Source organism: Mytilus galloprovincialis, chromosome 9, assembly GCF_965363235.1.
Source record: "Mytilus galloprovincialis chromosome 9, xbMytGall1.hap1.1, whole genome shotgun sequence".
NCBI classification, from domain to species: domain Eukaryota; kingdom Metazoa; phylum Mollusca; class Bivalvia; order Mytilida; family Mytilidae; genus Mytilus; species Mytilus galloprovincialis.
The window spans coordinates 91764527-91779383 of record NC_134846.1 but is presented as its reverse complement, the minus strand read 5'-3'; the positions used below and the strand labels follow the sequence as shown (position 1 = coordinate 91779383).

Here is a 14857-nt window from a genome sequence, read left to right as displayed (position 1 = left end):
TTACCTCAGGATTTGACCACAAAGAACATGATGTACATTTACTTACTTCAGGATTTGACCACAAAGACCATGATGTACATTTACTTACTTCAGGATTTAACCACATAGAACATGATGTACATTAACTTACCTCAGGATTTGACCACAAGGAACATGATGTACATTTACTTACCTCAGGATTTGACCACAAAGAACGTGATGTATATTTACTTACCTCAGGATTTGACCACAAGGAACATGATGTACATTTACTTACTTCGGGATTTGACCACAAAGAGCATGATGTATATTTACTTACTTCGGGATTTGACCACAAAGAACATGATGTACATTTACTTACCTCAGGATTTGACCACAAAGAGCATGATGTACATTTACTTACCTCAGGATTTGACCACAAGGAGCATGATGTACATTTACTTACCTCAGGATTTGACCACAAAGAACGTGATGTACATTTACATACCTCAGGATTTGACCACAAAGAACATGATGTACATTTACTTACCTCAGGATCGACCAGAAAGAGCATGATGTACATTTACTTAACTCAGGATTTGACCACAAGGAACATGATGTACATTTACTTACTTCAGGATTTAACCACATAGAACATGATGTACATTAACTTACCTCAGGATTTGACCACAAGGAACATGATGTACATTTACTTACCTCAGGATTTGACCACAAGGAACATGATGTACATTTACTTACTTCGGGATTTGACCACAAAGAACATGATGTATATTTACTTACCTCAGGATTTGACCACAAAGAGCATAATGTATATTTACTTACCTCAGGATTTGACCACAAGGAACATGATGTACATTTACTTACTTCGGGATTTGACCACAAAGAGCATGATGTATATTTACTTACCTCAGGATTTGACCACAAAGAACATGATGTACATTTACTTACCTCAGGATTTGACCACAAAGAACATGATGTACATTTACTTACCTCAGGATTTGACCACAAAGAACATAATGTACATTTACTTACCTCAGGATTTGACCACAAAGAACATGATGTACATTTACTTACTTCAGGATTTGACCACAAAGAGCATGATGTATATTTACTTACCTCAGGATTTGACCACAAGGAACATGATGTACATTTACTTACTTCGGGATTTGACCACAAAGAGCATGATGTATATTTACTTACCTCAGGATTTGACCACAAAGAACATGATGTACATTTACTTACCTCAGGATTTGACCACAAAGAACATGATGTACATTTACTTACTTCAGGATTTGACCACAAAGAGCATGATGTACATTTACTTACCTCAGGATTTGACCACAAAGAACATGATGTACATTTACTTACCTCAGGATTTGACCACAAAGAGCATGATGTACATTTACTTACTTCGGGATTTGACCACAAAGAACATGATGTACATTTACTTACCTCAGGATTTGACCACAAAGAACATGATGTACATTTACTTACTTCAGGATTTGACCACAAAGAGCATGATGTACATTTACTTACCTCAGGATTTGACCCCAAAGAACATGATGTACATTTACTTACTTCGGGATTTGACCACAAAGAGCATGATGTATATTTACTTACCTCAGGATTTGACCACAAAGAACATGATGTACATTTACTTACCTCAGGATTTGACCACAAAGAGCATGATGTACATTTACTTACTTCGGGATTTGACCCCAAGAACATGATGTACATTTACTTACCTCAGGATTTGACCACAAAGAACATGATGTACATTTACTTACTTCAGGATTTGACCACAAAGAGCATGATGTACATTTACTTACCTCAGGATTTGACCCCAAAGAACATGATGTACATTTACTTACCTCAGGATTTGACCACAAAGAACATGATGTATATTTACTTACCTCAGGATTTGACCACAAAGAACATGATGTACATTTACTTACCTCAGGATTTGACCACAAAGAGCATGATGTACATTTACTTAATTCGGGATTTGACCACAAAGAACATGATGTACATTAACTTACCCCAGGATTTGACCACAAAGAACATGATGTACATTTACTTACCTCAGGATTTGACCAAAAGAACATGATGTATATTTACTTACCTCAGGATTTGACCACAAAGAACATGATGTACATTTACTTACTTCAGGATTTGACCACAAAGAACGTGATGTATATTTACTTACCTCAGGATTTGACCACAAAGAACATGATGTACATTTACTTACCTTAGGATTTGACCACAGAGAACATGATGTACATTTACTTACCTCAGGATTCGACCACAAAGAGCATGATGTATATTTACTTACCTCAGGATTTGACCACATAGAACATGATGTACATTTACTTACTTGGGGATTTGACCACAAAGAAGATGATGTACATTTACTTACTTCGGGATTTGACCACAAAGAACATGATGTACATTTACTTACCTCAGGATTTGACCACAAAGAACATGATGTACATTTACTTACCTCAGGATTTGACCACAAAGAACATGATGTACATTTACTTACCTCAGGATTTGACCACAAAGAACATGATGTAGATTTACTTACTTCGGGATTTGACCACAAAGAACATGATGTACATTTACTTACTTCGGGATTTGACCACAAAGAACATGATGTATATTTACTTACCTCAGGATTTGACCACAAGAACATGATGTACATTAACTTACCTCAGGATTTGACCACAAAGACCATGATGTACATTTACTTACCTCAGGATTTAACCACAAAGAACATGATGTACATTAACTTACCTCAGGATTTGACCACAAACAACATGATGAACATTTACTTACCTCAGGATTTGACCACAAGAACATGATGTACATTTACTTACTTCAGGATTTGACCACAAAGAACATGATGTACATTTACTTACCTCAGGATTCGACCACAAAGAACATGATGTACATTTACTTACCTCAGGATTCGACCACAAAGAACATGATGTACATTTACTTACCTCAGGATTTGACCACAAAGACCATGATGTACATTTACTTACCTCAGGATTTGACCACAAAGAACGTGATGTATATTTACTTACTTCAGGATTTGACCACAAGAACATGATGTACATTTACTTACTTCAGGATTTGACCACAAAGAACATGATGTATATTTACTTACCTCAGGATTTGACCACAAAGAACATGATGTACATTTACTTACTTCGGGATTTGACCACAAAGAGCATGATGTATATTGACTTACCTCAGGATTTGACCACAAAGAACATGATGTATATTTACTTACTTCAGGATTTGACCACAAAGAACATGATGTACATTTACTTACTTCAGGATTTGACCACAAAGAACATGATGTACATTTACTTACCTCAGGATTTGACCACAAAGAACATGATGTATATTTACCTACCTCAGGATTTGACCACAGAGAACATGTTGTACATTGACTTACCTCAGGATTTGACCACAAAGAACATGATGTACATTGACTTACCTCAGGATTTGACCACAAAGAACATGATGTACATTTACTTACCTCAGGATTTGACCACAAAGAACATGACGTACATTGACTTACCTCAGGATTTGACCACAAAGAACATGATGTACATTTACTTACCTCAGGATTCGACCACAAAGAGCATGATGTACATTTACTTACTTCAGGATTTAACCACATAGAACATGATGTACATTTACTTACCTCAGGATTTGACCACAAAGAACATGATGTACATTTACTTACTTCGGTTACTTACCTCAGGATTTGACCACAAAGAACATGACGTACATTGACTTACCTCAGGATTTGACCACAAAGAACATGATGTACATTTACTTACCTCAGGATTCGACCACAAAGAGCATGATGTACATTTACTTACTTCAGGATTTAACCACATAGAACATGATGTACATTTACTTACCTCAGGATTTGACCACAAAGAACATGATGTACATTTACTTACTTCGGGATTTGACCACAAAGAGCATGATGTACATTTACTTACTTCAGGATTTGACCACAAAGAGCATGATGTACATTTACTTACTTCAGGATTTGACCACAAAGAGCATGATGTATATTTACTTACTTCAGGATTTGACCACAAAGAACATGATGTACATTTACTTACTTCAGGATTTGACCACAAAGAACATGATGTACATTTACTTACTTCAGGATTTGACCACAAAGAGCATGATGTACATTTACTTACCTCAGGATTTGACCACAAAGAGCATGATGTACATTTACTTACTTCAGGATTTGACCACAAAGAACAAGATGTACATTTACTTACCTCAGGATTTGACCACAAAGAACATGATGTACATTTACTTACCTCAGGATTTGACCACAAAGAGCATGATGTATATTTACTTACTTCAGGATTTGACCACAAAGAACGTGATGTACATTTACTTACCTCAGGATTTGACAACAAAGAACATGATGTACATTTACTTACCTCAGGATTTGACCACATAGAGCATGATGTATATTTACTTACCCCAGGATTTGACCACAAAGAACATGATGTACATTTACTTACTTCAGGATTTGACCACAAAGAGCATGATGTATATTTACTTACCCCAGGATTTGACCACAAAGAACATGATGTACATTTACTTACCTCAGGATTCGACCACAAAGAGCATGATGTACATTTACTTACTTCAGGATTTAACCACAAAGAACATGATGTACATTAACTTACCTCAGGATTTGACCACAAAGAACATGATGTACATTAACTTACCTCAGGATTTTACCACAAAGAACATGATGTACATTAAACTTACTTCGGGATTTGACCACAAAGAACATGATGTACATTTACTTACTTCAGGATTTGACCACAAAGAGCATGATGTACATTTACTTACCTCAGGATTCGACCACAAAGAGCATGATATACATTTACTTACTTCAGGATTTAACCACAAAGAACATGATGTACATTAACTTACCTCAGGATTTGACCGCAAGAACATGATGTACATTTACTTACTTCAGGATTTGACCACAAAGAACGTGATGTATATTTACTTACCTCAGGATTTGACCACAAGGAACATGATGTACATTTACATACCTCAGGATTTGACCACAAAGAACATGATGTACATTTACTTACTTCAGGATTTGACCACAAAGAACATAATGTATATTTACTTACCTCAGGATTTGACCACAAGGAACATGATGTACATTTACTTACTTCAGGATTTGACCACAAAGAACATGATGTACATTTACTTACTTCAGGATTTGACCACAAAGAACATGATGTACACTTACTTACTTCAGGATTTAACCACAAAGAACATGATGTACATTAACTTACCTCAGGATTTGACCACAAGAACATGATGTACATTTACTTACTTCAGGATTTGACCACAAAGAACATGATGTACATTCAGTACAATTTTTGCCTTTGTTTGGATCTCTAAAGTGGCGACAGAAATGGTCATAATCAATCTGAAAGAAAAAATCAATAATCAAATATATAGATATATAACAAAAGTCTATTAAAATGGTGAATATATTTTATAACCTGGAAAGACTACTGTGGATTCATTAATATTCGTTGTACATGTATACCAATTATCGTGTATTTCGTGGGTACAGGAGAAGCGCAAATTTCAATTCTGAACACAATTACAAATTTCTAAAGGAATATATGCAGATTTTGCCAAAACCACAAAATTAAATATCCACGAAAATTAAAGTGTTCCTCGATCCACAATAATTGAAGCCCACGAAAAATAAATGAATACACAGGTAAAATCAGTGATGTTAAGAGTGAAGGACATTGTTCAATCACCTAACATGCAGATTGCCAAAAGAAAAGGGAAAGCGAAGAACAATTTTTAAATTTAATCATGATATCTGATATTAAATGTAGTACATCATCTTTTAATTGATCATAAGTTGTGCAGGAGCATTTTGTGAATGTCAAACCATAATTGGATAATACAAATATTGTTGTCTTTGATTAGGAACATTGTCATACTTTAATGTTCACATGATCCTATATATAGAATATAAAGTGGTCTACAATTGCTATTCTAACATGACGTCCTTCAAACCCTTTGAGTACACACCCTTGGTAAAATATGAATATATATTGCATTGGCTGTTCCGATCGTACTCCCACGTCATATGTTTTTTTACGAATGAAGTATCCGACGTCATAGAATGATGATGTGATAATTTAAGCATTTTTACGGGAAAATACACGCTTCTGATATGGAAAATGATCACAACAAGGAAACGTAAACAAACGATGCTAAAATGGTGGTATAAGCTCATTTTTTATACATAGAAGACATACAAGTAAATTATCATTAAAATTCATCCAAATCTATCTAAATACATTATTGTAAATAGTTTGAGCTTGTCACTAATTCTGTTTGCTCCGTTCTTTTACGCCAATCTAAAAGTGAATTAATTTATGGGAACGGCAAATATTTGCCTCCACCTAGAGCGCTTCGATCCAAAAGAATTGCCGTTTTGTCCTATTAGAATTGAAATAATTCATGGGGGCTTAAATATATCTAGATATCTAGCTATCGCTCAGGGTAAAATATTTGTCATAAAGGGACAACCCGTGGTAAAATCACGACATATTCAAGCCCCCATGAATTATTTCTTAAATATGCAATTCATTTAAACTTTGGTAGATAGTTGTCATATTGAAAATTATACCACATCTCTTTTATACTTTTATATTATATGGTACTTCACAATATGACTCCATAGGCGCTATTCCTAATGTTTGTTTCAACAACTTATTCTATGTTACTGTGCTGCAATTACATGCATTTAAAGTTTTATCAAAGCATGATGTCATAATTAATTACATAAAAAACATTTGATTTTGAGCAAGGAAAGAGATGATGCACAAAGATTTGGAAATCTAATGTTTAACTTTTGATTTACTTAAATATGAGAATATTTTTATGATTGAGCGCCAAACCTTCCCCTGAACATGCCGAAGAAACAATGTTTTCTCTCTGGTAAACGTCTTAGAATCAATGTATTTTATCTCTCTTAGACCTCTTATGTTTTCAAGCAATTTTCCAAGGGCAGTAGCATGCGTAATATTGCTTCATCAGAATAAACTCCTGTAACTTATGAAGATAGGACTTAACAAAACAAGTACGCAGCTACTTTTGCATAGGTACTATTTCTGTACTAAAAATTTGTAGTACTGAAAATCTACTTTTAAAATTCAGTACTATTTTGTTACTCTAAAATTATTGTAATATTTAGGTACCTGTATTTTACAGTACTTTATTTGTACTTGAAATTTAGGTACTACAGATTTTTGGTTGCTACCCTTACATTTTCAGCATTTTGAAAGTTTTTCTATTTCAAATCTCTTAAAAGTTATTATTTTCAAACATGAAATATTGTATTATTTCTGTACCAAAAAAGAATGTGTCCTCAGTACACGAATGCCCCACTCGCACTATCATTTTCTATGTTCATTGGACCGTGAAATTGGAGTAAAATCTCTAATTTGGCATTACAATTAGAAAGATCATATCACAGGGAACATGTGTACCAAGTTTGAAGTCGATTGGACTTCAACTTCATCAAAAACTACCTTGACCAAAAACTTTAACCTGAGGCGGGACAGACGGACGGACGGACGGACGAACGAACGGACGCACAGACCAGAAAACATAATGCCCCTCTACTATCGTAGGTGGGGCATAAAAATTTAGTACAAATCAAGTACTGTAAATTACAAGTACCTAAATATTACAATAGTTTTAAAGTAAAGAAATAGTACTAAATACATTATTAAAAGTGAATTTCTAGTACTGCATTTTTTAGTACAGAAATAGTACCTATGGAAAAGTAGCTGTGTACTGTAAACTTACATTTGGCTTCCTACAAATGTAACACATTTTTGCTCCACATCGACATGTCATTTTATTGCAGCCATCTGATTTAGTGAACTTTGCTTTACATTTATGACATGTTCTTATCTTAGCTTCAGTCATCTTCTCTTCACTACAAAACACAGAAAAAATTTTACAAATCAAGAAAAGCCTTATGCTTATAAACATTTATGAAACCTTTGGGCAAAAAAAGATAACAGAAAAATCTAAATATAGGACTTTTTACTTGGTCAATATTGAAGATTGGGAGTTAATACCATTAGTTTACATACACAATTTAGTCCTATTACAGAGTGAGCATGACAATAAATTTAACAAACAACGTTATTATTGGTATAAGTACATTGTTATGTTTTGAAAAACTTACATTCAAATAATTTTTGCAGAACTGTGGAAAAAGTACAAATATTAACAAAAAAAGAAAAGAAAAAAACGTATTAGAATGAAATTTTTAAATGAGTTATGCAAACAGAACTCCATCGTGTATATACAAACTTTCATAAGATTTGACAATGGTCAACAACTTGTGCATTTATGAACAAGAATGTGTCCATAGTACACGTATACCCTACTCGCACTATAATTTTCCATGTTCAGTGGACGGTGAAATTGGGGTCAAACCTTTAATTTGGAATTAAAAATAGAAAGATCATATCATAGGGAACATGTGTACTAAGTTTCAAGTTGATGTGACTTCAACTTCATCAAAAACTACCTTGACCAAACACTTTATCCAAAACTTTAACCTGAACTTCGCACTATCATTTTCTATGTTCAGTGGACCAGGAAATTAGGGTAAAAACTTCAATTTGGCAATACAATTAGAAGAATCATATCATGAGGAACATGTGTACTAAGTTTCAAGTTGATTGGACTCCAACTTCATTAAAAACTACCTTGACCAAAAACTTTAACCTGAAGCGGGACGAACGGACGAACGAACACTGGACGAACGAAGGAACGGAGGCACAGACTAGAAAACATAATGCCCCTCTACTAGTACTGTAGTAGGTGGGGCATAAAAATAACTTTTAACTAACAATTGCAGCCTGAGTTTAACTTCATCTTTCTTCTCTATTTCCTCACATCTTTTACCAAAATGTTCTGTCCAATCTTCTTTACAATAACGACAGGTTTCCTGTAACAGATAGAAACAAAACTAATATCCAGACGAAATATTTATAGAGTACAGAAACTCCAACACATTTGCAAAATAATACCCCCATGCATAGAAAAATCCCCCCAAAATATATTTGAGAATTATTATTTTATGTATATTAAGATTTATAATTTGAGAAGACAACATTAACAACAAACAATTACAGTTGTCAATTTGTAAGTATAATTAGTGGAAGAGTCTAAATGCAGACAACATGTATGAGATCCAACCATAAGAATGCAAGATATGAGTGATCATTTAGAATACGACAGTTGTAAAAACATTTGCTACATTTACTGTGTTTCTGTTCTATAAAATTAATGAATTGAAAAAATATAAAAGACTTAAAGAATAAACTCATCATGGTACCAGGACTAAATTTTGTATATACGCCAGAGGCACATTTCGCCTACAAAAGACTCATCAGTGACGCTCGAATCCAAAAAGTTAAAAGGGAAAGCACACTTTATAAGGTCTTTCATCCAAATTAAACAAAACGTAAGCACGTTAGATCTACCTTCCTTTACTTATATGATATCGTTTTAAATTATTAATTATCAGCACAACAATGTTACATCTGAAAATTTGGGGAAAGCAAATTTTTTGTCCTTCCCTGAACTAAAAATTCAATCAATAACACAAAACTGAATTAAGCATGACTGTTACATTTCCTACATGAAACTGAATTAAACATGACTGTTACATTTCCTACATGAAACTGAATTAAACATGACTGTTACATTTCCTACATGAAACTGAATTAAACATGACCGTTACATTTCCTACATGAAACTGAATTAAACATGACTGTTACATTTCCTACATGAAACTGAATTAAACATGACCATTACATTTCCTACATGAAACTGAATTAATAAACATGACTGTTACATTTCCTACATTAAACTGAATTAAACATGACTGTTACATTTCCTACATGAAACTGAATTAAACATGACCGTTACATTTCCTACATAAAACTAAATTAAACATGACTGTTACATTTCCTACATGAAACTGAATTAAACATGACTGTTACATTTCCTACATGAAACTGAATTAAACATGACCGTTACATTTCCTACATGAAACTGAATTAAACATGACCGTTACATTTCCTACATGAAACTGAATTAAACATGACTGTTACATTTCCTACATGAAACTGAATTAAACATGACCGTTACATTTCCTACATAAAACTGAATTAAACATGACTGTTACATTTCCTACATGAAACTGAATTAAACATGACTGTTACATTTCCTACATGAAACTGAATTAAACATGACCGTTACATTTCCTACATGAAACTGAATTAAACATGACTGTTACATTTCCTACATTAAACTGAATTAAACATGACTGTTACATTTCCTACATGAAACTGAATTAAACATGACTGTTTCATTTCCTACATGAAACAGAATTAATCATGACCGTTACATTTTCTACATTAAACTGAACTAGATATCATTGAGATGGGAGCCATCTCTGTGGGCCCCGCTGTGAATAATGTGCATTAAAAAATTGTATCTTTACCATAGGACATGGGTTTGTCAACTGAAATCAAAGTTTTTGACCTTGACCTTTGACCTAGGAAGTTGTAAATAAATTATGACACACCCTTTGGTGTTGGTTTATAAACATGTCAAGTATAAACTTTGAAATGATAACATTTCTCAAGATATAAGGCGGACACAATCTTTACCATAGGACATGGGGTTGTCAACTGAAACCAAAGTTTTTGACCTTGACCTTTGACCTAGGAAGTTGCACATAAATTGTGACACACCCTTTGGTGTTGGTTTATATACATGTCAAGTATAAACTTTGAAATGATAACGGTTCTCAAGATATAGAGCAGACACGATCTTTACCATAGGACATGGGGTTGTCAACTGAAACCAAAGTTTTTGACCTTGACTTTTGACCTAGGAAGTTGCACATAAATTATGACACACCCTTTGGTGTTGGTTTATATACATGTCAAATATAAACTTTGAAATGATAACCGTTCTCAAGATATAGAGCGGACACGATCTTTACCATAGCACATGGGGTTGTCAACTGAAACCAAAGTTTTTGACCTTGAACTTTGCCCTAGGCAGTCGTTCATAAATTATGACACACCCTCTGGTGTTGGTTCATATACATGTCAAGTATAAACTTTGAAATCATAACGGTTCTCAAGATATAGAGCGGACACGATCTTCACCACAGGACACAGGGTTGTCAACTGAAACCAAAGTTTTTGACCTTGACCTTTGACCTAGGAAGTTGCACATACATCATGACACACCCTCTGGTGGTGGTTAATAAACATGTAAAGTATGAAATCATAATGGTTCTCTAGATATGGAGCGGACACAAAAGTGTTACGGAGTTACGGACGGACGGATGGACAGACTGATCACTATAGGATACCCCCCTAAAGACGGGGCCCTAATTAAACATGACTGTTACATTTCCTACATGAAACTGAATTAAACATGACTGTTACATTTCCTACATGAAACTGAATTAAACATGACTGTTACATTTCCTACATGAAACTGAATTAATCATGACTGTTACATTTCCTCCATTAAACTGTATTAAACATGACTGTTACATTTCCTCCATTAAACTGAATTAAACATGACTGTTACATTTCCTACATTAAACTGAATTAAACATGACCGTTACATTTCCTACATTAAACTGAATTAAACATGACTGTTACATTTCCTACATTAAAGTTAATAAACTGAATTAAACATGACTGTTACATTTCCTACATTAAACTGAATTAAACATGACTGTTACATTTCCTACATGAAACTGAATTAAACATGACCGTTACATTTCCTACATGAAACTGAATTAAACATGACTGTTACATTTCCTACATGAAACTGAATTAAACATGACTGTTACATTTCCTACATGAAACTGAATTAAACATGACTGGTACATTTCCTACATTAAACTGAATTAAACATGACCGTTACATTTCCTACATTAAACTGAATTAAACATGACCGTTACATTTCCTACATTAAACTGAATTAAACATGACTGTTACATTTCCTACATTAAACATGACTGTTACATTTCCTACATTAAACTGAATTAAACATGACTGTTACATGTCCTACATTAAACTGAATTAAACAAGACTGTTACATTTCCTACATGAAACTGAATTAAACATGACTGTTACATTTCCTACATGAAACTGAATTAAACATGACCGTTACATTTCCTACATAAAACTAAATTAAACATGACTGTTACATTTCCTACATGAAACTGAATTAAACATGACTGTTACATTTCCTACATGAAACTGAATTAAACATGACCGTTACATTTCCTACATGAAACTGAATTAAACATGACCATTACATTTCCTACATGAAACTGAATTAAACATGACCGTTACATTTCCTACATGAAACTGAATTAAACATGACCGTTACATTTCCTACATAAAACTGAATTAAACATGACCGTTACATTTCCTACATGAAACTGAATTAAACATGACTGTTACATTTCCTACATGAAACTGAATTAAACATGACCGTTACATTTCCTACATGAAACTGAATTAAACATGACTGTTACATTTCCTACATTTAACTGAATTAAACATGACTGTTACATTTCCTACATGAAACTGAATTAAACATGACTGTTACATTTCCTACATGAAACTGAATTAAACATGACTGTTACATTTCCTACATGAAACTGAATTAAACATGACTGGTACATTTCCTACATTAAACTGAATTAAACATGACCGTTACATTTCCTACATTAAACTGAATTAAACATGACCGTTACATTTCCTACATTAAACTGAATTAAACATGACTGTTACATTTCCTACATTAAACATGACTGTTACATTTCCTACATTAAACTGAATTAAACATGACTGTTACATGTCCTACATTAAACTGAATTAAACAAGACTGTTACATTTCCTACATGAAACTGAATTAAACATGACTGTTACATTTCCTACATGAAACTGAATTAAACATGACCGTTACATTTCCTACATAAAACTAAATTAAACATGACTGTTACATTTCCTACATGAAACTGAATTAAACATGACTGTTACATTTCCTACATGAAACTGAATTAAACATGACCGTTACATTTCCTACATGAAACTGAATTAAACATGACCGTTACATTTCCTACATGAAACTGAATTAAACATGACCGTTACATTTCCTACATGAAACTGAATTAAACATGACCGTTACATTTCCTACATAAAACTGAATTAAACATGACCGTTACATTTCCTATATGAAACTGAATTAAACATGACTGTTACATTTCCTACATGAAACTGAATTAAACATGACCATTACATTTCCTACATGAAACTGAATTAAACATGACTGTTACATTTCCTACATTTAACTGAATTAAACATGACTGTTACATTTCCTACATGAAACTGAATTAAACATGACTGTTACATTTCCTACATGAAACTGAATTAAACATGACCGTTACATTTTCTACATTAAACTGAACTAGATATCATTGAGATGGGAGCCATCTCTGTGGGCCCCGCTGTGAATAATGTGCATTAAAAAATTGTATCTTTACCATAGGACATGGGTTTGTCAACTGAAATCAAAGTTTTTGACCTTGACCTTTGACCTAGGAAGTTGTAAATAAATTATGACACACCCTTTGGTGTTGGTTTATAAACATGTCAAGTATAAACTTTGAAATGATAACATTTCTCAAGATATAGAGCGGACACGATCTTTACCATAGGACATGGGGTTGTCAACTGAAACCAAAGTTTTTGACCTTGACCTTTGACCTAGGAAGTTGCACATAAATTATGACACACCCTTTGGTGTTGGTTTATATACATGTCAAGTATAAACTTTGAAATGATAACGGTTCTCAAGATATAGAGCAGACACGATCTTTACCATAGGACATGGGGTTGTCAACTGAAACCAAAGTTTTTGACCTTGACTTTTGACCTAGGAAGTTGCACATAAATTATGACACACCGGTACCTTTGGTGTTGGTTTATATACATGTCAAATATAAACTTTGAAATGATAACCGTTCTTAAGATATAGAGCGGACACGATCTTTACCATAGCACATGGGGTTGTCAACTGAAACCAAAGTTTTTGACCTTGACCTTTGACCTAAGAAGTTGTACAAAAATTATGACATACCCTCTGATATTGGTTTATATACATTTCAGGTATAAACTTCAAAATGATAACGGTTCTCAAGATATAGAGCGGACACAATCTTTACCATAGGACATGGGGTTGTCAACTGAAACCAAAGTTTTTGACCTTGAACTTTGCCCTAGGCAGTCGTTCATAAATTATGACACACCCTCTGGTGTTGGTTCATATACATGTCAAGTATAAACTTTGAAATCATAACGGTTCTCAAGATATAGAGCGGACACGATCTTCACCACAGGACACAGGGTTGTCAACTGAAACCAAAGTTTTTGACCTTGACCTTTGACCTAGGAAGTTGCACATACATCATGACACACCCTCTGGTGGTGGTTAATAAACATGTAAAGTATGAAATCATAATGGTTCTCTAGATATGGAGCGGACACAAAAGTGTTACGGAGTTACGGACGGACGGATGGACAGACTGATCACTATAGGATACCCCCCTAAAGACGGGGCCCTAATTAAACATGACTGTTACATTTCCTACATGAAACTGAATTAAACATGACTGTTACATTTCCTACATGAAACTGAATTA

The 14857-nt window shown here is 33.8% G+C and overlaps 1 protein-coding gene across 1 annotated transcript in view; it reads right to left on the bottom strand.

The window, feature by feature from the left end:
* Nucleotides 1-14857, bottom strand: part of LOC143046364 (uncharacterized) — a 62402-nt gene that overhangs the window by 6419 nt on the left and 41126 nt on the right. Inside the window, exons 14-16 of the mRNA XM_076219490.1 lie at nucleotides 8958-9055; nucleotides 7897-8029; nucleotides 5387-5482 (exon numbers count right to left, since the gene is read on the bottom strand). Coding sequence (XP_076075605.1) covers nucleotides 5387-5482; nucleotides 7897-8029; nucleotides 8958-9055 — 327 coding nt within the window. The remainder of the gene's footprint in view (nucleotides 1-5386; nucleotides 5483-7896; nucleotides 8030-8957; nucleotides 9056-14857) is intronic.